Raw genomic sequence first — 26,739 nt, 5'->3', positions numbered from 1 at the left:
TTAAGGAACCTACCTAACGGTCAACGTAAAGCCCGACATAATTGTCGATTAACGTAACAGCTTGCCGAGTACAATCTTTGATAGCAAAAGTTACTCGTGGATTACTCACAGAAATATATTTTGTCGAGAATTTACAGTATCTCGAGAACATATAGTGAATGCAAAAAGTATTCAGTATTGGGAAGACATTCTTTTAAAAATCTTGTTTTTAAAAATAAACTAATTAGTAACTCATTAATAAAAAATAAGATTATGTATATTTTTCAAAACTACTTTATCATAAAGATATATAATAATTAAAATTTATTATCTTAATAAACGAAAATGAAAAATTGTGTTATTTAGATTCACAAAAAATATACATACAATCAAGAAATTTAGCTTCTAGCATCAGAAACTCGCATAGTTGCAAGATATGACAAATTGTACTTGTTGTAAAAAATTGCTAATCAGTATTTATTTTCTATAAATAAGGCTTTTTTCTAATTTTTTAATAAGGCTTTCCGTACAAATACTTTTTATATTCACTGTACTAGTATGCAGCTAGAAACAAATACCTTGATTAATTCTTTATAAAATATTTTATAGACAAGGGGATGAAGGTTATACGTGTGAAATATATCAAAAATATACATTTGACGTATGAAATTTTAACTCCTTTCAAAACAAAATACGTATCTAGCCAATCGTTCTATTTTTGAATAAAATATCGAATAAAATTCAAATAAAAGAATACATCTTTCAACATGTTTTCCGCTGCTCCATTTACTATATATTTCACCAGTATAGTAAAGTTCCATTTACTGGGCAAGTTCTTTTCTGTTTTTATTAACCGATCGATCGACCTTACGGGAACTTTCGATCGTAACGGATAATGTCAACGTTGGAGTTTCGCGGTTTTGTTTGGCGATACGCTATTGCTATGGTAACTTTGCGCCTTGTTTGTGCGCGCGCATTTTCTTCACTTTTGTACACGTCGCGAATAATTCTTACAATCAACTATTACCATTACAAGAGGCGATGAGCGACATATTTCCGGTATAAACATACATCGCCTGAATGAACGATAAGCTAATTAATTAAGCTGATGTCTAACAGTTGCAAGTATCATCGATTCGTATCAATTGGTCGAGTTTGAGCGGGGTCACAGGTAAGGGTCACATTTGAAAGCCATTTAAACGACGCATTAATTAGCGGAATTACTGCATTAACGGTAATTGGAACGGAGCGATTGCTACGCTCTCGCGAGATGTAACTATTCACGTTATTTGCGTACCACAAATATCCCTTTGCACTATTAATGCTTAATTTAATATTCTGAATTAATAAATAACGTTTATAATAAACTTGTTCCTTTATAACAGAAAATTTAATTATCCTCACCTTTTCTCTTATCTTATTTTTTACACTCAGCTTCATTATTATTTCAACGCTTTAATTTTGTTTTTGATACTTTAATTATTACGAATTTATTAATTATTAAAGAGAGACACTTTTTTTTTACCTACAATGTTCTCGTTTGTAATAAATTGTATTCATTTGTCAAATATTATGCGTGTCTCGTGCGGAAATGATAGGAAAAGTTACCTGTAAAGGTATCTCATCCTGCTTTAAAACTAGACACGATGAAAATTCGTACGCAGCGGCGGTGCACAGGGGTGTGTTCAGGAATTCAGAGTACATCATTTTATTCCTGTTACACACTGAATGTTAAACAAGGATAAAATGACACCTGGATAGATCCAAGTGAAGTTTCTGAACGCAGCTGGGATGTAGATCTAAGGTCTACAAATTTAAAAAGTTTTTCTCTCTGGTTAAAGTTGCAGTATAAAAATCTGAAACAGAGAAGAGAAACGTGAGGGGAAAAGACAACGAGCAACAGATAAGCAAAGACAAGCAGCAAGATGCCAATTGATTGTTATTACTTCCCTATAAGTCCACCCAGTCGCACTATTATATTACTCGCAAAAGCACTAGGCATTCACTTTAACCTGAAGATCGTAAACGTTCCAATGGGGGAGCATTTAAAGCCGGAATTTTTACAGGTGTTTCAGTTTATACTGTTTTTTGCAAAAGATTTAGTATCGCTTAAGGTGACACGATCAATAATATTGAATCAGTAATACAATATGCATCAATATTTTTACAACCTTACGTTCTTTACAACCTTACACGATCAGTATTAATGACAATATTTGTCACTTTAGTTTTACGTACGTAATAATCTATTATTGACAATATTTGTCACTTTAGTTTTACATACGTAATATCTATTGTACTGTGACATATTGTGACGTGGTGAAACAATACTGATACTTAAGAATCAAATTTTAATTTAGTTTTATTTTAGATTAATCCGCAACACACAATACCAGTCATCGATGACAACGGTTTTATTTTGTGGGAAAGGTAGGCGATGGATTTATATTCTAATCTATAATCAAGCACTTAGCATTATTTCGCAATTTGTGTCATTACAGTCGTGCTATTATGGCTTATTTAGTGAGCAAATACGCGAGAAATGACTCTCTTTACCCGAAAGATACGAAAGAAAGGGCAAAAGTCGATCAAATGATGTACTTTGATGGTGGCACTCTTTGGCCCAAAGTATTTAATTGTTATGTACGTATTGATTTTTATTCTAAAATTTAATTAATTAATATTACAATTGAATTTGCAACGTTTATCCTTAATAAAATTGATTTTTCTCGTGAGTTTTTATTCAGTTGCATTCAGTAAATTTATCTTTTTTACATCATTTAATTATAATTACAAAATATCATCTATATTTTTGGAACATTCGGAATTATGTAGTATGTTATAATCTTTATCCTTAATGAAATTGATTTTTCTTGTTAGTTTTTTTATTCAGCTGTATTCAGTAAATTAATTTTTTTACTATTTTTTATAATTCATTTAATTATAATTAAAAAATATCGTCTGTTTTTTTGGACCATTCAAAATTACACAATTCTTTTTTTATATATAATATTATTTGTTGACACGAGAAACATTGGATAAAATTGTCATCGTTTAGATGCCACTTTGTCGAGGTCAAGCGGATTCAGTTAATGAAGCAGATGTAGCTCAATTAGAGAAATCGTTTGAAGTGTTCAACGCTTTTCTCGATGGCAAAGAATTTGCGATCGGTGATAATCTAACCATCGCCGATTTCACTATCAGTACAACTATTTGTGTACTACTAGTAAGTCTATATCTTTGCGAAGGATGATTTTATCGATCAGTTGTAGCCAAATAAACCGAAGCCGATTTTTTAATTGCAGTGTTTTGACTTCGACATCAGCCGTTACGATAACGTTGCCGCGTATTACGAGCGTTGCAAGGAAACCCTGGAGAGATTCGGGTTCGAGGAGGTGCACGCTATGGGTGTTAAAGCGTTTACCGAGATGTACCACGCGAACCTACAAGAATCTAGTTAACGTGAATATGGATATTTGTGCACGCCTAAAGCGAAGGATCGATAGTAACTCGTTTACCTGAGATCGAGATTAGACATGGAATCTCATTATTATACTTTATAGAATTTAAAATTCACTTTTTACCTTCGCGTTCCTCGGCGTTTCAACAGCTCTGTTATAATAAACCAGATAATATAAGTGCTCTCAAAGTGTTGTTGTTATTGCATACTTAGCTTACCTAGCTGATCCTTCGCCTAGAGCTTATATTCTGCAATATTTATAATTTCTTTCTCTGTACATGATAAAGCAAAAAACTACAATAAAATGTGTTAAAATATATATAAAATTAAGTTTGATAAAAATATACATTTATAGAAATTAATTTATAATTAGTTTTGTAACTAAAACTTACTTCTTCTTAGGTCTTTTATCTTCCTCAATACTTCAACTCTCATTAGTTTTATAGCCACACTTCCCGTAGATGGTATTCACAATGAAATTTATAAAGCTAACAAGAATCAATATTCATCCTGCGAACATTGAAAGAATATAATGGCAGCGTCGAGCCGCGAATTATATAAAGTCAATGGTACCGCATATCTCGCTTTGTCATCATTACACTTCATTTTCTTAATTACAGCGTGACGTCTAGTCATGCGAAGCATAAAAGTTTTCACATGCATTAAACGTATTATTCTTCTTTAGCGTGTTGGGACTAAATAGATAACAATCATTGAAACAAGATAAAAGCCTAATACGTGATGAATGTTTAAGAGTTAAGCTTTAAAACAGAAAAAATAATATTTTGTATTAATTTTAAGTCTGTTAAGAATTGAATAAACATTAACATATTGAAAATAAGCTATAGTACAGACATATTAGTGGCTGTAGATGACAATAAAAAAGCATTAGAAAAAGATGACGAATCAATAAATGAGGAAAAGAATAAGTCTATTCAAACCTAAGTTTTTTTTCCATTATATCTTTACATAAGCAAGAGAAAAACGAATAGATCGTACTTACGGATTGTCGCGCACGTAATATTCAAATTTTACATAGCTTACTTATATTTTCTATAAAAATAATCTCTAAATTTTTTGTCGTTAGAAAGTTGAAAATAATTATTGAAATAGAAATTAATACTACGCAAAATATGTCGCTAGATTTTTTATTTTGATTTAATTATAAAATAGAGAATTATAAAAATAGAGTTCACAAATTAGATAACTTATATTTTGATTAATTTGAAACTGACCATTTTAATTATATATTAGATAAATAATATTTTTGAAATTATGAACTATTGAAAAAGAGAAGATTTTATGATTCAAATTTCAAGAGTAAGTATAAATAACGCAACGTTCATGTTTATATTGAAAAAATATATATTTAATTTAATATTATATATAATTGTTGAATTGTATTTTAATAATAATAGAATTGTATAAATAAAGAATTATAATATCAACCTACTTTAGACATAGTAAGTAGTGCCAAAAAATCATAAATAGTATGGAACACACACGTACATATACAACAATTAAAAAAATTATAGACACTGCTACACGTTAATAGTCACTGGAAAATTTAATAGACATGGTTATGCAGGTAAATGTTTTTACTTCCAACAATATATAATTAAAATGGTTAGTTTTAAATTAATTAAAATATAAACTATCTAATTTCTGAATTCTTTTTTCACATTTATATTTTGTAATTAAAATAAAAAAATTTAGCAATTTTTTACATAGTATTATTTTTTATTTTAGTCATCATTTTCTATTTCCCAACAATAAAATTTAATAATTATTTTTATTAATTATTCTTATTATTATTTTAAAAATAGTTGGATTATTTTTTTATTTTAACAACATAATCACAACATTATCGCAATGGCAATATAAAACGTTGTTTTTTAATTAAAACCATATCTTTAAAATATCTTATCGTTTAGTACATTTGTGATAAAATATCTTGTCGTGAGTACATTTGTGATGTAATCTCGGAAAAAAATATTTTATATATAATTATATAAAATTATATAAAATTATATATAATTTTATATATATTTTTATATAAATGGACATTTTATATAATTATGTATAATTTTATATAATTATATAATATATAAATATATTTAATTATATGCACAATATAAAATACGTCTAGTTATATAGAATTATATAAAATTATATATATCTTTATATAATTTTTTTTTATATTGAGTCATTTTATTAAAATTCGATGATTTAAAAAGGGTTAAGTAAATCAGCTTTTGGCACAACTCGTTCTTGACATTGATCGATCGGTTAAAAATTTTTGTTGTTGAAATGTAAACGAAATACCTTATGTACAAACAAGAAAATTTATAAAATATACATATGTATTACGTTAAAAAAAATAATAACTTATAAAAAGTTATATTTCGTATGCATTATTTTTGTAATACTGCTATATAAAATATAATTATATAAGTGCTGCATATAGCGATGATACATAAACTGTACAGTATAATTTTAATATAAATATTTTTTATTACAAAATAAGTTCTTTTATTTAGTTTCTTTCTTTATTTACATTCAATTATTTTACGCTTTATATTATTTGATTACTTTGACGGTTTTAAATATTCTCGTAGACTCGTATCTTGCGTGTATAATCGTTTAATCGTTTATCTCCGTTGATACTGCCTGATATTGAGTATAAACATGTATGATTGCCTCTGCTCTATTATTACAAATAATTACGTAACAACCAGTGAGTAAGCAGTGTATGACGATAACGAAACGAGAATTTTACAGTCAAATAGAATTCAATCCATTCTAGACTGGCAAGAAGCTTATCTCATTTGTCGATACATGATAAAGCAATTTTACCTTTCCTCATTAATAATCAGATATTTATAATTCATTAAATGTATAAACGATATTATGTCTTCATTGGAGTAATACATGCAGTTATTATATTATTTGATTGTTATAATTTATAGAGGTATAAAAAAAATTGTTGTTTTATTATACATATAATAATACTTTACATGTATATATTTATATTTATATATGTATAACCTTGTAATTATTATAATAGTTTCAAATTTTATACACATAATATGTTATTATATAAACATTATATTATGTATACATGTACATAAAGTATATTTTAAACATATATATTAATTAATAAGTAACTATACGAAAAAACTTTTTCAAAAATAAACTATAGTTTTTACTTGACTTGCAGTAGCAGACTTAAGAACACGCATACTTTATGTTACGAGAATCATGGCCGTTAAAATCCACTTAACTTTAACTGCTTAGAAGAACGATCTATACGAGGTGAATCTAGGCTTTTTCTTATAAAAAATTAGAAAAGAAATAAGCTTCCTAGAAATTTTATTCTTTTGCGCCCACAAAATGTAAATTTTTTTAAATAAAAATATATTCCCATTGCATAAATCTCAATTCTTCTCAATATATTTTACATGTAGTAGAAAACTAACAAAGTTATATATAATATACATATATGGATATATATATAATAATTTTAATGCTGTTATGTGAGAAAAAATTTTTAACAAATGAATCTGATCTAACCGCTTATGCTAACCTATCGACTTTATTAACTTAATCGCTTTATGTTAGTTAGTTTCGCGAAGAATTAATTTGCTTTGTAGAAAATTTCCAAGTATAATTGTGTTAAAAGTTTAAACATGCGGCCGAACCGCAACTAGCTAATAATTCGATAGAGCTACTTATGCGATAATGCTTCTCATGTTTTCCGGAGAAGTTGTTAGACGGTCAACCGCGAACAATTAAAACCATCCATCCGTTTTTGATCAAGATGTGTCTCTTGAATTTAGAGCAAATGTTAATTTGAAATAGCTTTTTTAGTATTTATTACTTATATATTATATCTTAACATCTTATGCGCTGCATGTTTGCATGGGAATACAACATTAATTCTGTGTAGTTCTAGAAAAGAATGTGCCACAATTTTACAACAATTACTTACGTAAATCAACACAATCGATTACGTTAGGTCATTTGTCGCTGACTACAGTTGGCAAAATAATCAAAATTCCTTTTGTTTTATAAACTTACATAGAATCACACTTAACTTCTATATACTTTCGCAGATGATAATTATAACAATTACAGCATTGTGTATTAATGCTATATGTACATATACATATGTTAAAATTGTATTATTCTGTTCAAACTATAATCATATCTGATGTATCAAGAAATTACATAGAATTATTGCAGAACGAAGATTATACAAATTTCAATGTTACTGTATTTTATACAATTCTAAATAAAATAAGTAATATTTTATTTTTAAAGAGCGAAAAGTTTGATTGAACATTTGAAAAAAGCAAAATTTTGGCGTTCCAACTGACAATTATTTATTCGCAAAAGAGTCACGAAACGTAAAAGCGTGTTAGTGTACAATTTATAGGCGTACACAAAGGTTAAAACGTCATAGTGTATAAATGGAAAAATAAAATTGAATACGACATACTGGAGCGCGTGCACATATAACACACACATGCGTTCGGGTGTTCCATTCAGTTACGGATTATCTGCAGTATTTTTCTTTAGTAAATATTAAGTTAGGAGAAACCCATCTTTTTAATACACAAACCGAAGTATCCAGTACTCAACTCTCAAATAAACATCATTTAGAACAAACGTAAAGTTGTTTGAAATTAAATAAAGAAGTAGAGGAAATGAAAAAGGAGAGAGAAAAGAGTTCGCTATTGTAACTTAATATTAGAAAAGTTGATATCTTCCATCGCTAATTTCTCAAGAGAATCATATTTGGCCATTAAAATTACTGATTTTCTTTTTTACTTTTACTTTCGCCTATGTAATTCTTGTTTCCAGCATTAACAGTGTACTATCAAAATACACAGTTTCCCATTCTTTATATCCGTATGATGATGCGCGCAATTTATCAAATTAATAATACAATTTATCAAATGTGCGTTGATGTAGGAAGGTGAAACCTTGAGAGTCATGGCTACACAGATACTTGAACCAATACTTTCACTTGCTATCAAGTGGTTGTCTACCGTTGGCTTCTCCAGAAAATGGAATTCCGTATAAATAAATGACTGAAATTTATATAATTGAAATTTATATAATTTTTAGAAGTATAGTCACTGATACAAGGAACGGATGATCAAAGAATAGAAATGAAACTTCCATTGAGTGATGAGTGTGTATCTTTATTTTAGTCCAGTCTGATTTTGCGTTTGCACGATTCAAAAGATGTCAACGTTCTGCCCGCGGGCAGTCGAGTGACCCGTCTCCTAAAAATCTATTGTATTTATCTCTCGGTCGCTTGAGACAATTTCGTTGTTTCCATTTAAAATTGACGCAATTCTTTTTTCCTATCAAATCAACTTATACAGCATATGCTATTTGTGCTAAATTCACACGAAGCTTATAGTCATGTTAACAATTCGGCTATAACAAAAAATAATGTGCACCGTAATTCCTAAAGCAATCTAATTATATATCATTTAAACGTTTTAGCAGATATTAATCTTCTAGCCTGCCATTTGCAACACTACTCGTGTGTTTATCTTTTTTTCCTCGCGCTCGAACAGCTGAGCGGGTTTCGTAATAATTCGCGAGAAATATTATATATATATATATATATATATATATATATATATAAAATATTTCTCGCGAATCACGTACATGCTATCTTCTCCGAATACTTTTACTTAAAATGTCGTTTTATTATACTTGAATTGCAGCTGGTAGTGGCGATACATTCGCCTCAGAAGAATCGAAATAAGTGTGTCTGTATAATAGTATTCCGCTATTATTTCGTAAACTTACTGCAGACTTTGTAATACAGAAAATTCTTGCCCAACTATAATTATCTCTGTCTTCTAAAGACTTTAACTAAATAGTTAAGTTAATGTCCTTAAAATTAAATACTAAAAGTTTTAAAAGAAAAATTCCGTGTTATTAAAACCATTTTATTTATAATAAAATTATTTTTTTTGCGAGAAATAAGATGTCCGTTAAGAAGCTGATATTGTATTACTGAATGGGGAGGAAGTAGGTATGGAAGGAGATCATTATTTTTTCCTTTGTCGATACAAATCTTGCTGAATCAGTCGCCTGATAATGGCAGTGTTAGAACGTTAAAGTTTCCTCATAATGTGTAAAGAGCATGATTTGCAAATTTTTTTATACAGCGACGAATCATCGATATACTGAAAACTAATTGACACCGGTTAGCCAATAAAAGATCAATATTATACGAGTATGTACATTAAAAATGCTGATTGAATCGCAAATCAAATTATAGCTTAATCAAGTTCACGAATACCCGAACATGCAAGGCTTTAATAATGTATATCAGAGTTCTTCCCAAATAGGACCAATCGTTCCAATTTAGCAGTGTTCTTTTCTAAAAACAATTTAACACAATTTTGCAAATAGATATTTTACGAATATAATTATTAATATTTCAATACTAAAGCACTGAGAGAATAATAAATTTATGTAAATTAAATGTAACGATAATGTCACTGCTTGCGAGAGAATTTTTATCATTTATCGCTATTATGTAAATAGAACATTTTGGGATCAAGAAAGTCGCGACAAAAGGTGGCAATGTCCCCGACACTACTAACGACTACTAACAAGTATTGAGAACCCTCGACCCATAATCGATCTCACTCTCGCGTGCGTGCGAATACACAGGTTGTTCCGTGTTACACGAGCTTTATAAATACCTCAGACAAGCAAGTTGGTTACACAGTCTGCCATAATCTCGCTACTAGTCTCCAGAGAATACAATCTGCAGGTTCGGTCTAATATGATTTTTCATCTCCATTTCTCTTCACCTGTCTCCTATTACAAATAATTCGTCAAAACTGCTAAAGTGACAAGACTACTTAAATTTGATTGTGAATATTTGTGATTTATAATGCGCGAGATCGACTTTGTAATATACGTAGAATTCGGCGAGTGTTTGAATCGTTCCTCGTTATGTGATAATTTATGAACATGGAAACCTGCGGATTGTAGTTTATTCATTTTTCATGTCTACTCAGTTAATGCATAATTGAATGTGTAAAGCTGGGACACTTGTTCAATGTAACTTGTAGCCTATAATTGACAAGTTTTCTTTCGACTGATTAATAACGCAAATTGATGTATCTCACATTTGAATTGCTTTGAGATTGATAATATCTAATCAAATTGTGTCATCCGATATTTCGATTACTCTTCTTCATTTCTTTCTATTTTTTTTTAATCACGCGTGGATAATTAGTTGCTCCTTTAAATATAAAAAGTACGTTCCATTGAAAATAGTTTCGCGTCGCTCAAATACTCTGGAATGCTTGACGTGCGGATCGATCACATTGGCCACTTCATTAATAGAGCGTCCCGCATTTTCGCAGATTTCAAGATGCCCATCGATCTTTACTTGGTTGTCGGAAGTGCGCCATGTCGAGCCGTGCGCTTGGCAGCAGCGGCCATAGGAGTGGATTTAAACCTGAAGAACGTGGACCTCAAGGCTGGCGAACACCTGAAACCTGAATTTATTAAGGTGACTTGTAATTTTGTAAAATATAAAACATATAAGCATAAGTGCAAATGAATCTTTAAATTAAATTATGTTTATATTGTTATGTCTTTATATTGTACATTTATGTGCCATGAGGATTCATTTACGTTTATTTTAAAAGAGAAAAGACTAGGGAGTATGAAAGGTTGGGGGTTAGACACTGCAGGTATATAGGAGCGTGTTGCGAATCAAATATAGCTTTTATGACTTTGGAATATAGACCAACGTCCTCGAAAAAAATTCTATAGTATCTTTTTTGTAAAGTAGTGCGATGTTGTCCATTCCAGATATACTTAGCATTCGCTGAATTTATGGATTCTACGAACCGATGGAACTCAAATGTCCATTAAAGTTTGATCGATTTATGATTTTAATTACTCTGTTATTCGAGATTTAATTTAATTTCTCTTGATATGCATCAAGAATACATCAGCAAATTTGATTTTTGTTTTTCTTCTATTGCTTCTATTTGGATTTCTAACTTTATATATTTTAAAGGTCACAGTACTCGCTTTATTGAAATTGAGTTATAGCAGAAGTCTTCTCAAGAAAGCTCTCTTGATACCTTAATATTAAATATTGATCTTTTCCAATCAAAGGATTTAATTCCAATAATCTGTGATTATTGACCTTGTGCGATATTTATAAGATAAGGAATTAAGAGTAAGGACTTTAACTTAAATAGATAGAAATAGCGCGACGCGCGGCATTATTTAACATCTAAGATTTAGTAATGAAATTGTCAATTTATGTTACTAATGCTGAGTAACATATATATTTTAATTTTTGTGAATAATTAATAATCAAATAAAATAAATGTGTTAACATATAGTATGAATTTATAGGAGTAGAGAAAGAATTAAATATAATAAATCTGTTTCCTTAATTATAGCCGAGAAAAGGAGAAAAATATTTAAAAAATACTAGGGGAATTGAATAAGGAAAAGAAGAGAGAAAGAGAAAAATAAAAATTTCAACATCAAAGTCTTGTTCAGAAATAGATCCAATTTTATCGATGTTGAAATTGTCGGGTATATCGATTGTATAAGTCAAGGGATAGCGAGATAATTAATTGAGGAAATTGAGATATTTGTGATTCTAGTGAATTGTGTTGTCTAAAGTTATATCTAGGGAGAGAAGAAGAGACAGAAATTTTTCCTACAAATTTTACCTTCGAAGTTGTGAAATATGTGAAGAGGAGAACGTAAAATTGTTCAGAGAAGTAAACAGAAGCATACGATGATAGGGAAATAGAAGAAATAGAAGGAGGAAAATATTCATTCAGTTAAAGTGGATGAAGGGTGAATTCCGTTCGGCGGAAGGTAGTCAAACGAGAAAACAAGAAGAGAAATCGTTCACTAGAAAGTTCACTAGAAAGAAATTCTATATCAACTGGAGGATCCGGAACTGTAGAGCAAAAAAACAGAGAGCGATAACTAAATTTAAGCTGTTCATATTTTTTAGCTAGAGTTTTCTCCTGAAGTTTGCGCACACTCTCTCTCTCTCTCTCTCTCTCTCTCTCTCTCTCTCTCACCTGTTTTGTCCATTCCAGATATGCTTAGCATTCGCTCTGAATTTATAGATTCTACGAACCGATGGAACTCAAATGTCCATTAAAGTTTGATCGATTTGTGATTTTAATTACTCCGTTATTCGAGATTTAATTTAATTTCTCTTGATATGTATCAAGAATACGTCGGCAAATTTTTGTTTTTCCTCTATTGCCTCTATTTGGATTTCTAACTTTATATATTTTAAAGGTTGCAGTACTCGCTTTATTGAAATTGAGTTATAAGTCTCCTCAAGAAAGCTCTCTTGATACCTTAATATTAAATTTATTCATAAAAGATATTCATAAAAGGTATTAGAACACAATGTTCTTAGTCCGCGCGCGCGTATGGAATTATCATTTCTTAATTCATGGAAAAATACCGACCTCTTAATGAAGCATAGTGTGGAGGTGAAAGCTAGGATTGAAACCGGAACTCAACTATCAGACGACCATGCAACGTATGAAGCCACGCAACGCCATTCAACGTCTCCATTGTCTTTCAGAACTGAGTACCCTAAATAGAGCTTTATACAGAACAATGGAAACCGTGCATTTATTGAGGATTCTACAAAAATCGTAGACCCGCGTCGAGACTCCACATTCATTAGGAAGACAACATATTTGTTTAGGCAATATTTGCTCATTATCAAATTCTTTTCAAGATTTCAAATCTTACAGCACGCATTGGTGTCAAATTTGATTGCTAATAACCAAACAAATCTGACAAAAATCATATTTTATTTGTTTTTTCTTATCTTATCACATGAAAGATTTTTCACATTTTTACGTAACAATATCAAAGACGCAAAAATATGTAGTATTTATAACTTTTTTTCTAAAAATAACTTATTTAAAAATTTATGTTTTCTTTAATTAACAGTTTTTTAACTTTCTGAGAGTTTTAATTGCAAATTGCTTAAGCATTTCTTTTTTAATACGTAAACAGCAATGTTTATATTGAGCAATATTTATTGACGTACTACTGTTTTTAATATTCCTGATATTAAAAATACCTCAGTACCCACATCTCAAAAAAGTCCCTATCTATCCACATCATATTTGTAACCCAGCGTTTTCTTTTGCTTGTATCACAGATTGTAGTGCATCGATTTTAACTAACTTTTTTTTTTAATCTATCGTTTGAAGACTGAAAAAAAAAATTTTTTAGTTAAAAGTCTAAAATATCATAGCACAAAAGATGTTTTGCAATAAGTGAAAAGAAGTCGGAAAAAAGTCTATGAAAAGGGGGAGAAGGGTTACACTAATCCTTTGCGGGTACTAAGGGTTAAAAGCAATTAATATTAAAGGTGTAAAAACATTTTATATAAATAACAAAATGTTTATTATAACGAAAACTTAAACATTCTGTTTACGTATAATGTTTTTATTTCATACTAATTTTTTGTATATAAATTTGCTTTCCAATAACATCGATATGTTAATACTAAAAATACAGATACGGTAATGTACAATTAACTGCATTATTCAAACATGTTTTCTTTAAAAACTGTTTTTTTAAATATAAAAAAGGCAGATCCTTTCTGTTTTGTAAGTTCTTATAATTAATTTGTCGAATAGAAATACACTTCAAATTTCAAAATAAATTAAAAATAATTATTATTTTGTTATATATTTTGTTTATAGATGAATCCACAACATACGGTGCCTACATTGGATGATAATGGCCTACATTTATGGGAAAGGTATGTATTTCCTAATTTTTTTTACTTCAACATTTAGCGAATGTCATTGACATTCATACATATAAAATAAATATACTTTCTCTATAATAATTAATGACTTACATTTTGTTATAGTTTAATTTACTTGATATTAAATTCCCATGGTATTAGATTCTATATTTGCTTAAAGCTAATTTAGATTTACGAATTCTTTCAGATTTACAAAATCATATACAAATTCTTTAAAATTAGTGTTAGTTAATTATTATTATTATAACATTTATTATTCATTTATTTACATGCTCGCATTAATTTGCAGCCGCGCGATTATGACTTACCTGGCTAATCAGTATGATAAGAACGGTTCTCTTTACCCAAAAGATCCAAAGAAACGAGCCTTGGTTGATCAGAGACTATATTTTGACTTGGGAACTCTGTACCAATCTTTTATCAATTATTATGTAAGTTATTCTTGGATCATATAATGTTTCGCAATATGTAATGGTTAACAAAATCGATGACGATATAGATATAATAAACATTAATTACAGTATCAACTGGTAGTTACCGGCGTCACTCCGGAGCAAGCAAAATACGATAAAATGAATGATGCCTTATCTTTCTTGGATAAATTCCTAGAAGGGGAAAATTATGTGGCAGGAAAAACTTTAACTCTCGCCGATCTTGCCTTAGCCGTCACCATTTCTAATTATCAGGTAGAAAATTAGATTTACACAAGTATACATCACCGGTTTATTGAAACATACATTAATTAAATACAGTAAATTGTGAACGTGGAAGAAAAAATATTTTTACAGATTTAAACAAAAAAAATTGTTTTTGAAAAATCAAATATGAATAGTTTTATTATTATTTGCAATATTAATTTCAAGTAATAAATTTTTGCACTTTTAAATTTGTAACACTTCATTATATAGTATAATATGTATATATTTTAATTATAAATAAAATCTAAAATATAAATTTATCAAAAAAATAGTTTTGTAAATCATTATAGCAAAAATAATCAAATTAGCAATTTAAATATTAACATTTCTTTTCTTACAGATTGTGGATCATGATTTGAGTAAATACAGCAACATTTTGAGATGGTTTGCCAAGATCCAAGCCGAAGCTCCTAAATACAATGAAGTCGAAGGCGTTGGTATAAAGGCATTCAGAGATCTCGTCGAAAATGCTAGAAAAAAGAAGTAATCTCGTGACATTGTTTTAACAGTTGTGTAATGCATTGGTGCTTTCATATTTTTATGAAATAATAGTTTGTCTTACAATATTTTTATATATCATAAATTTCGAATTTTTAAATAAATAAATTATTATGTATTGTTAAACAGTTAAAAATAATACTAATTTAAAGATATGTATCTCTCTAAATTCTTTGGCGTGGATTTTCACTCTAAAGACTGAGAATTGAGCCAATCTTGAAACAGAGTGGCCTAATTTTTAATCTTTAAAAGTGAGATTTCATTTTTCAGAGTGAGATTTATCTTTTAAAACTTTTTAGAAAAAATACATGGTTCTAACAAAAAACTCTTAAGAAAATAGAATAAAAAATCTGAAAAATATTAAAATGTTGTTTTATTATTAATAATAAATTTTAACGTATAAGTATATTAATAAACTTGGAACTATGATATAAAAAAAAATATAAAGAAAATATATTGCATTTAAAAAATTAAATAATGTGACGATAGTATGATTATTACTATGGATTTTTTTTTTAAACACACATATTAATCTAACAGAACGTAATAAAAAATTATTATGTACATAAGAACTGATTTTAATTCTATATAAATACATACAATTGCAGATAACACAAAAGTTGTGCTATTTTACACTATATGTTTCCAAATATAAAATTACTTAATATCCTATTTGCAATTACCTCTTATAATATCTAAGGAAAGTTATAATTAAAATATTACAAGATAATACATGTTCTCTCCGCAAAATTTCATGGGTATAAAGTTGAGAATTCTCACCTCTACTGGTCATTTAATAATAGGAAAACTTTAGCATAGTTTCCATGAACGGTCTGCTCTTAGAGAATCTTGACCTAGCTTGTGCATAGCTTTGTCGCGAACAAAAAGTTTTCACGACCAGCCCAAAATCTTCTTCTTTCCACTGGAAACGTCGTAGGCAAATTCCATCATATCGACCGTTGCAAAGTTATGTTGTATATATGCAAAACAAATTTAAAAACTACTAGATTAATAATGTAGTCATAAATTTTATTCTAATAAAAATTTCTTTCTTATTTAATCTATTAGGATTTATTTATTTATTATTATGTATATGAAAAAATTTTTATATTGTATACAAAGAATATCACAGAATTCGCTCATACGACATGTACAATGTGATTCTTCATATCAGAAATAACTTTTTCGACTCGCGTATAAGCTCTTTCACTGTTTCTCTACTTTAAAGATTTTATATTTATAACAACTGTTCATGATATATAAATATCATTATATTGAATACTTTTTAATTAATATGTTTAAAGCAATTTGACTAAAAGACTACAATTTCTAAAATAGAAAGTATCGTATAATTCTTTAAATACAAATTATTTCTAAAAATTTATTGAAATTTTTTAATATTAATAACTTTTCTAACAACTGAAAAGAATTTTTATTTCTCCTTCACCTTTTATAACGATCTTCGAACACTCGATATTAACGAGTCTTTCAAACCGTGAATTCGTCTATTCTCATTATGCTCGTAATTTGTCACTGGTAGTTTGTCTTAAATTTAATGTTCATTCGACTCTACTCTCTAAATAACGATAGCAATTACAATATAAGAGTCTGTGTTTGCATCAATCGTATTTTGTCGATGATTGTAGAATTTGTTACAAATATTGTAAAAATAATACTATGTAAACATTTTAATTTATGAGACTCAAGTGCAGTGCACAAAAAGATATTAAAACTTATATTCATTAATGCTATATAAATTAATTAGATTTTAAATTAATTTTAATATTTTTAAAATTATATATGAATTATACATATAGCTTCTTTTTTTTTATCTTACTTAAACTGCATTTTATAATTGTTCATAACATAGTTTCCAATCCTACAAAAAAAAACCGTAAGTAAAGCTATCCATCTATCTGCGCCTATCCGTCATAAAAATCTAATAAAGGTCAAAGCTACAGGCTGACAGTAATATTTAAATACAAGGCAGTATATCGATTCAATGAAAAGTTATAGTCCAGAACTGTTCAGTCTTCGTACAAACCTGGATCTGTGCACGCAATTGTTTTCGCGAAAAAACGAATACTTTATACTTATTAATTTAGAATTAACAAAAAGAGGTTTTGTACACATTATAAATTACGTGAATATCATATATATCAATCGAACAAATTGAGTTATTTTAAAAACAAATAATGCCTGTATTATATTATTTTCCTCTGAGTCCACCTTCCCGAGCTGTCATGCTCGTGGTAGAGGCAATAGGACTCGAAATGGAATTAGTAGTATTGAACACAATGACTGGTGAGCATTTGACACCGGAATACGAGGAGGTATGAAAAATTAATAGTGTTTAAATATTACTCAGTAAAAATACTTCTGCTATTTTAGATAATTTTGTAATTTAAATAGAAAATATTATTGGAAAGCACTATATTTTTTAATATTAGAAAGAGCATAATTTTATTTTTAGTTGAATCCACAAAAGACAGTTCCTTTTCTAATCGACGATGATCTTAAAATATCGGAAAGGTCTGTAGAAGCGTCTTAATAAGTGTTATGTAATTCATCTTATAATATTTATATATAATATATAATATTTATATATATATATATATATATATATATATATATATATATATTACTATTTTCATCAAGAAATGACATTTTAGCCGAGCTATCATGGCTTATTTGGTCGATCAATATGGCCAGGATGATACATTATATCCGCGCAATATAGAGGCACGTGCTTTAGTTAATCAACGATTATATTTCGATCTTGGCAATCTTTTTCCGAATATATTTGATTGTTACGTACGTATACATTTCATTATTTCTAAATAAACCATATTGAGGCTGCATGTAACCAATCATTGCACATTCTGTGATCATAGTTGAAAGTTCTCAGAAAGGAAATCGATACGTGTGATCCAGCACAGTTTGAAAAACTAATAGAAAATTTTCAAATCATGAACAATTTTCTTGAAGGACAAGCTTACGTGGCTGGAGATAATTTAACGATCGCCGATCTTTCCTTAGTTGCGTCAGTAACAACAGCGATGGTAATTTTAATAATGTTATGTAATATTAATTGACTATAATTATTTTTAGAACAAACTAAAACGACAAAATGCTGCATGTCAATTCTTTGGTGTAATCTTCCTTTTTTGTAGATATTTTTTAAGATTATTCTCCCTCTCCTATTAGTAATTTTATATGATTTTAGTTGCTTTGTTGTCAGTTGTCACATATTTTGAATTCATTTTGAGATCTGCAAAACTAATCGATTGTTTGTTAGATTTTTGGGTTTGATTTGGGAGAATACAATAACATTTCTGATTGGTTGGAGAGAATACAAACATCTGCACCTGGATACGAGAAAGCTAATGGTGAACCTGTCGAGATGTTCAAGCAAATGGTTCAAGCTTCACAAGGCAACACAGAAGAAGGAGAAGGAGGAGGAGAAGAAGCAGAAGAAGAAGAAAAAGAAAAAGAAGCTGAAGGAGAAGAAGAAAATGAATAATATACGTAATATATTATTTTAATTCGAAACTAAACACATATTAAATATATAAAACATTTACGTGTAATGCTATTAATTAAATTGTAATGCTAATAATTAAATGTAATTGTGTAAAAAAAAATATTATCTATTGCATAAGGTTTTTATCAAAACTCATATTTAAAATGATTGTACATTGATTTTTAAACGCATTTAATATTATTTAAATTTCTGCACTTTTGCACATTTTATAAATATATTTTATAAATATATTTTATAAATATAAAAATAAGAATACAAACAAATGAAGAAGTATATATTGTCTGCTAGCATAATATATTATAAGATAAAAAAGTAAATTATTAATATAATAATAATAAGTCTTAGTATTATATTAATATATTTGAAAAAATTACATCATTCGATTAATTTCAAATTATACTATATATAATTCCTATAATTTCTTATAATTTTTTAAATTTCTATACTTTTTTTTTATTGAAAATTTAAAACATCAAAGATGAATAATATGCCGACTGATGGCAACGCTACTAAAATTCTACGTTATTCACATTTAACATATGTCACTCCGTCTGTGTCGTATGTCGGGTATCTTTTAAAGATTACAAAATCCATACACATTATAGGAAACCTATTTTTATTTATAACTTAATTTATATCTTTATTTACATCTTATTTAATTAATTATTTTTATATTTTGTTCAATAAATTTTAACCTAACAGGATTAATAGGAATTTATTTAATTCTTGGAATATATATGAAATACAACATTGTTTAAATAATGATTACTCTTCAATTGATTTATGATAGAAACACAAGTTGCAACTCATAATAGTCATAAAAAATTGTTATTTTATCATATGTACTTCATACAAAAAGTTGAAATAAAAATACATTTATTTTTATAAGTAATTAAATATTAAATTAATAAATATATTAATATGTACAATTATTGAATTGTACAATAAAATTGTGTAATTAAAGAATATTATATAAATCATATTATATAAATATAGCATGTAAGAATATCAAAAAAATAAACATAACATGAAGCAATAAAAATTGTGAACATAGTATTTATTGGAATGTTGAATAAATATGGTTACTCATATAAATGTTTCTACTTCGAAAAAGTGTATTTTTAACTTTAACACAATCATTATCATCTAGCGATAAGACGTTGTTATCAAAGCTTTTAATATTTTATTATAAGTACAATTGAATCTCTATAAAAATAACTTGTCGGGACCGATCGACCGATCTCTGTAAAAATAAATAAACAATTGAGCGCATGCGCGAGCATAGACATATATAAACGCATACATAAAATGTTTTGATGCTCCAGTTAGTTATGGGTTATTTGCAGTATTTTTCTGTAGCAAATATTAAGTTAAGAAGGATTTATTTTTTAATATATAAACAGAAGTACCTTCGTATTCAGCCTCCAAATATTATAAATATCACTTAGGATAAACAAAAAGTTTATTTATATAAAATTATATACAGAAACAGTAGAAAGAATGGGAAAGAAGAATTTACCTCTGTTGCAACTTATTGTTAGAAAAGCTAATATCTTCCATCACTAATTTCTCAAGGGAATTATACTCGGCTATTAAAATTATTGATTTCCTTTTTTACCATTATTTTCGCCTACGTAGTTTTTGTTTCCAATGCTAACGATGATATCAAGATATATCGTTTTCATTCTTTACATTCACGCGATGCTACGCGCAACTTATCAAATGTATATTGAAGTAAGAAGAAATTTTGAAGCTCAAGATCACAAAGACAGCAAATGTTTTCATTTACTATCAAATGGTTTGTCTGCTGAATTCTTTGAAAGATGATATTTTACATACAAAAGCAATTTACATTTATGTAAGATTTACAATTTTTAATTGTAAAACTTACATGAGCTTTAAAAAAATGAAAATAAGTGTGTGTCTGTAGCATTGTATTTCGCTATTACTTTGTAGACTTTGTAATATAAAAAATTTTTGTCATCCAAAGAGTTGATATTGTAGCCAATGATAGTGAAACGAGATTGTTTTTTTGAAACGAACATTATTTTTTTCCGCTACTAATACAAATTTAACTGAGTCATTCGTCTGATAATCAATACTAAACTTTTAACGTTTTCTCATGAATACAATGTAATGAATGCAAACATGTAAAGAAAAGCATGACTTGCAAATTTTTTATAAGATAACAAATCATGTGCGTATCGAAATTAATTAATGCCGATTATTAAAAAAACAAAAATGCTGATTAGGAAATTGTTGATTAGGAAAACATTAACTATAAATATTTCCTTTTTTAAAAATGTTAAAAGTTATATTATTTTACAATAGTTGAAGTTATTAGGAATGTTAACGTAAATTTATTTATTTTATATTTCAGACAACATAAACTTACAAAACCTGTTTATATATAACTTTATCAATAACTTTTAGCTACGTATATGCAATTAGATAAGCGTATAATGATAAAAGCGTTACATCATGAGCAAGAGCGGTTGAGTAATCAATAAGGTCAATTCACACAAAATAAAGCATTACTTTTTTACTTTAGGTGTTTTCTCTCTTAATAATATATATCGATTATGTTTATCTATTGTAAAAAATTTCTTATTGTTTATTATGCAATTATGATTATTGTTTATTATGTAAATGGAACATTTGAAGCAGAAAATGGCAACACCTTCGACTATTAACAAAAATTGAGAACCTCAACATACTCAATCATCGATCTCACTCATATGTACGTAAAGGTTGTTCCATGTTACACGAGCTTTATAAATACCTCAGACAAGCAAGTTGGTTACACAGTCTAATCTTGCTACGTCTCTAGAGAATACAATCTGCTGGTCCGTTGTAATTGCATTTCTTTCTACCTGTTATCAATAGTTCGCCAAAACTGCTAGAGTGATAAAACTACTTGAACAATTGTGAATATTCGTGAATACACGTTCACAGTGCGCGAAAACGACTGTAATTCGGCGAATGCTTAAATCGTTTTTTATTACAATAATTTATGAATATTCTTTATAAAACAAATTTTATTTATAAAATTTTTGATTTATTTTCCACGTTCTGCTCAGTACATAGTTAAATGTAACGCTACGGTTCGTCGTAATTTCCGGTCTATAATTAACAAGTTTGCTTTTAACTAATTAACTTAATAACGCAAATTTATGTACCTCGAGTTAAATTTGTATCAGATAATGTCAACAGATTGTATCTGATATTTTAATTATTCTTCTTCATTTTTTTCTATTTTTCAATGCTCTTTTAAACATGAAAAACTCCCATATCATCGAAAAGAGTTTCGCGTCGCTCGAATACTTTCGACACGCTAGAGATCATAGTGATTACTTTATTAATAGTGTTGCGCATTTCTACAGATTTCAAGATGCCTGATCTTTACCAACTTGCTGGAAGTCCGCCATGTCGGGCCGTGCTCTTGACGGCGGCAGCCTTAGAAGTGGATTTAAATTTGAAAAAGGTGGATATCGCTACCGGCGAACACCTAAAATCTGAATTTATTAAGGTAATTCGTAATAAAATTTTTTACAAAATAAAGCATTTAAAGATACAAGTGAATTCTTTAAATTAAATTATCTGTGATTGTTATGTTCCAAACCACAAGGATTTATTTACGTTTTTTTGAAAGAAAAAAAAATAATGCCGGAAGAAAAATAAGTAATTTATAATTGGACCTGAAAATTCTTCAAACGTATTTTTCTTAAACTTTCTCTTAATATCAAAAAGATCTGTTGTGTTTCTAGATTTTTATAAATTTACTTATCGAATAAAAATGTATTTCAAATTTCAAGATAATTTAAAATAATTGTTATTTTATATGTATTGCTCTTAATAGATGAACCCACAACATACAATACCTACATTGGATGACGGCGGCTTTTATTTATGTGAAAGGTACTCTTCTTTAAATTTTTTATATTAACAACATTTAATAAATATCTGATTTTTGTAAAATAAACGTAAAATAAATATATACTTTTTATAATTGTATAATTGTACAACTTTGCTATACTTTTTTAAGTTTATTTATTTGGTATGAAATCCAATATTTGGGCAAAATAAGTTAATTTCAGATTTCTACATATTAAATAAATATTTTATTTACAAATTGTTTAATAACATTCTACATTATTATGATTTTAATTAATTAAGAGTTTGCATCAATTTGCAGTCGTGCGATTATGACTTACTTAGCCAATCAATATGACAAAAAAGATTCTCTTTATCCAAAAGATCCAAAAAAACGAGCTTTGGTTGATCAGAGATTATTCTTCGACTTGGGAACGCTGTATAAATCATTCTCCGATTATTATGTAAATTATTCTTAAATTTTATAATATTTAATATTATAATTGATAAAATTAATAATTACACACACACACACACACAACACACAAAACACACACACACACACACATATATATATAATGTGTCTAATTTTAATCAACGTACTTAAATTTTTTTGAAACTATGCGAAATATCGAAATCCTATTTTTACCATATTATAAAAAAAAATATTTTAATAAAATACATATATAAAAATATGAAAAGAAAGAACCACAGCACAAGATGTAGTTAGTGATATTTAATTATTCTTGCATTACGAATTAGAATAAAAACATTAAATGTTTCGGCCACAATCTGGCCACCTTCAGTAAAATTAATAATATTCTTAAGACGCAGAGTTACATCAAGTTGGAATTAAATTCAATCCTCGTGTGTTATAATTGTAAAGATCGTGTTTGCATCAAAGCGACGCTGCTTCATATAATAATGTTAGAACGTCAGAAGTCATGTAGTAAAAAGTGTAGAACGAGATTCTAATTTACAATAATTTATTTTATTATTAATATCTTTTAAAATGGAGTATAAAGGAAACATTACCTGTTTTACAGCAAAATAATCGATGAATTATAAGTATACTCATTTCATAGATAGAAATTTGTCGTGACACTATATGTTGTTATTGGTCGTATCACATATTTTTCCGCTATTTATATCCATGAGTCAAATAGTTTAGAAAGTTCTAGAATTATTTATTAAGTGCGAGAGAGATCTTTCTTTAGAAGAGGAAGATAAACATCAGGCAAACCTTCAGTATCACTTTGTTTATTGATCTCACTTATTTGGTTTTTAATGTGTATCATTTCTCATAGATATAAATAGCGGAAAAATATGTGATACGACCAATAACAACACATAGTGTCACGACAAATTTCTATCTGTGAAATGAGTATACTTATAATTCATCGATTATTTTGCTGTAAAACAGGTAATGTTTCCTTTATATTCCGTTTTAAAAGATATTAATAATAAAATAAATTATTGTAAATTAGAATCTCGTTCTACACTTTTTACTACATGACTTCTGACGTTCTAACATTATTATATGAAGCAGCGTCGCTTTGATGCAAACACGATCTTTACAATTATAACACACGAGGATTGAATTTAATTCCAACTTGATGTAACTCTGCGTCTTAAGAATATTATTAATTTTACTGAAGGTGGCCAGAAACATTTAATGTTTTTATTCTAATTCGTAATGCAAGAATAATTAAATATCACTAACTACATCTTGTGCTGTGGTTCTTTATGCTCTTTCTTTTCATATTTTTGAAATTATAACCAACCACATTCATTTTTTACATTTTTGAAATATTCATAGTATATATATATGTATATATATATATATATATATATATATATATATATATATTAATTGCAGTATTCGATAATGTTCACCGGCGCCACTCCACAAAAAGCAACATACGCTAAGATGAACGAAGCCTTGACTTTCTTGAATAAATTTCTAGAAGGAGAAAATTATGTAGCGGGAAAAACTCTAACTCTCGCTGATCTTGCCTTGGTCGTCACTGTTTCTAATTTTAAGGTAAAAAACTAGTTTTACACAACACATCACTGATTCGAAATATTCATTAAGTCAGTAAATAAGTATACAAGACAAAAATATTTCTATAGATTTAGACATAAAAAAAAATTATTTTTTGTTAAAAAATCAAATTTTATTAGTTTTATTATTATTTTTAATATTTATTTAAGTAAATTGTTACGCTTTTTAGATTTGTAACACTTTGTTGTACAATATACATACATATAATAATTATTTGATAAACAAAATTAAAACCATAAATTTATCGATGATATAACTTCGCAAATTATTATAATGAAAATAACATCGAATTAACGATTTAAACATTTTTCTTCTTGCAGCTTATGGACTATGATTTGAATAAATATAGCAATATTCTGAAATGGTATTCTAAGATCCAAGCCGAAGCTCCTAAATACAATGAAATCGAAAGTGTCGGTATGAAGGTGTTCGCTGATTTCGCCGAACCCTTTAAAAAAAAATTGTAAAATCGTAGCATTTATTTAACAATTATATAATGCATCAGTGCTTTAACATTTTCACGATAATTTTTTCAATATTTTTATATATTACATATTTTAATTTGTTATAAATAAATTATCATTGTTATAAGTAGATTAATTTAAGGACATGTAATAGTTACAACAAAAAGAATTAAAAATTAAAGAAAAGAAATATATATTAGGTGTTGGAATTAATTCGTAGCGTTTTTTAATGAAAGAATGTTATTTATTTCACATGAGCATTAAAAAATACATTAATGAAAGTACTTCCCATCTCTTGTAAAACGCTACGAATTAATTCCAACACCTAATATATATATTAATTAAAATTAATTTATTCTAAGCTTTTTCGTAACATGCTGCAAAATACGATTTAAGCAACTGATTAACTAAATCATAATGTTGAATAAATTAATCATAGTTTAGTCGAAGTCGCAGCATTGCTCCGGATATATTAATAGTAATTTCCAAGTATTTCATTTTTGTTGCATGCTTATAATGCTATGCGCAACACATCGAATGCATACATTAATGTGGGAAGGCGAAACCTTGAGATTCAAGGCCTTGCAAACGCTCAGATTAATGCTTTCATTTGCTATCAAACGGTTGTCTATTGTCGGCTTCTTTAAAAAATAGTATTCTGTACAAATATCGTAAAACTTATGTATTTTTAAAAAAATGGAAATAAATGTGTATCTGTAGCATTGTATTCTAAGAAACGTATTGCAGACTTTGTAAAATAGAAAATTCACGTCAAACCCTCTAATTATCTCTATTTTTTGAAAAGTTTAATAAACAATAAAGTTAATATTTTTAAAAGTAAATAAAGATTTAAAAGTATTTAAAGATTTTTAAAGAATTTCTTATTATACTATTTACTCATTTATACTATATACTCATTTATTTATAAAAGAATTATTATTTATAAAAAGTATTCGTTTATTAAAAAGTTAATATCAAATAATGTTGCTCTCATCCCACATCTATCACTACAAGTCATACTGCTTATAATTTATAATAATTCTATTTATAATCGATATAAATTTCATGTGATTATTATTTATAATTTATACATGTAACTATATAATTATTCATGGTTATTTTTTTACATTGCCAATATTTTAAATTAGTTACCTAACAATGCTTTAAAAAACTAAGAGTTTCGTCATGATGTGTAAAGAAGAACATGATTTGCAAATTTTATATATGATGACAAATCATGCTGGAACTAATTAACGCTGGTTAACACTTGCAATATACGTTACATCATCTGACTGTAACGAACTATAGCTATGAT

At 27.9% G+C, this 26,739-nt stretch overlaps 4 protein-coding genes across 5 annotated transcripts; all 4 read left to right on the top strand.

Annotated features, from left to right (window-relative positions):
• Window positions 1-988: 988 nt before the first annotated feature.
• Window positions 989-3,765, top strand: LOC105153449 (glutathione S-transferase D1). Its single transcript, XM_011068300.2, has 6 exons — window positions 989-1,150; window positions 1,821-2,045; window positions 2,351-2,409; window positions 2,481-2,622; window positions 3,038-3,205; window positions 3,285-3,765. The coding sequence occupies exons 2-6, from the start codon at window positions 1,905-1,907 to the stop codon at window positions 3,438-3,440; spliced, it is 666 nt and encodes a 221-aa protein (XP_011066602.1). The 5' UTR covers window positions 989-1,150; window positions 1,821-1,904; the 3' UTR covers window positions 3,441-3,765.
• Window positions 3,766-10,166: 6,401 nt separating this feature from the next.
• On the top strand, window positions 10,167-15,844 carry LOC105153450 (glutathione S-transferase 1). The gene is made up of 6 exons (XM_011068301.2): window positions 10,167-10,250; window positions 10,852-11,000; window positions 14,215-14,273; window positions 14,572-14,713; window positions 14,804-14,968; window positions 15,321-15,844. The coding sequence occupies exons 2-6, from the start codon at window positions 10,860-10,862 to the stop codon at window positions 15,465-15,467; spliced, it is 654 nt and encodes a 217-aa protein (XP_011066603.1). The 5' UTR covers window positions 10,167-10,250; window positions 10,852-10,859; the 3' UTR covers window positions 15,468-15,844.
• Window positions 15,845-17,482: 1,638 nt separating this feature from the next.
• LOC105153503 (glutathione S-transferase 1-1) lies at window positions 17,483-19,122 on the top strand. The gene is made up of 5 exons (XM_087409835.1): window positions 17,483-17,811; window positions 17,952-18,010; window positions 18,151-18,292; window positions 18,373-18,540; window positions 18,777-19,122. The coding sequence occupies exons 1-5, from the start codon at window positions 17,674-17,676 to the stop codon at window positions 18,999-19,001; spliced, it is 732 nt and encodes a 243-aa protein (XP_087265961.1). The 5' UTR covers window positions 17,483-17,673; the 3' UTR covers window positions 19,002-19,122.
• Window positions 19,123-21,739: 2,617 nt separating this feature from the next.
• LOC105153504 (glutathione S-transferase 1-1) lies at window positions 21,740-26,161 on the top strand. 2 transcript variants are annotated; one of them, XM_011068402.2, is made up of 6 exons: window positions 21,740-21,868; window positions 22,406-22,551; window positions 22,882-22,940; window positions 23,218-23,359; window positions 24,775-24,939; window positions 25,281-26,161. In XM_011068402.2, the coding sequence occupies exons 2-6, from the start codon at window positions 22,414-22,416 to the stop codon at window positions 25,425-25,427; spliced, it is 651 nt and encodes a 216-aa protein (XP_011066704.2). In that variant the 5' UTR covers window positions 21,740-21,868; window positions 22,406-22,413; the 3' UTR covers window positions 25,428-26,161. The 2 variants fall into 2 exon arrangements, with proteins under 2 accessions (XP_011066704.2, XP_087265963.1); XM_087409837.1 differs by having other exon boundaries at window positions 21,804-21,875.
• Window positions 26,162-26,739: the final 578 nt, after the last annotated feature.

The sequence above is a fragment of the Acromyrmex echinatior genome, chromosome 9 (assembly GCF_024713525.1).
Source record: "Acromyrmex echinatior isolate Ae372 chromosome 9, ASM2471352v2, whole genome shotgun sequence".
In the NCBI taxonomy this organism is placed as follows: Eukaryota; Metazoa; Arthropoda; class Insecta; order Hymenoptera; family Formicidae; genus Acromyrmex; species Acromyrmex echinatior.
Note: the sequence above shows the minus strand (reverse complement) of the source record. Positions and strands in the feature narration are given on the sequence as shown.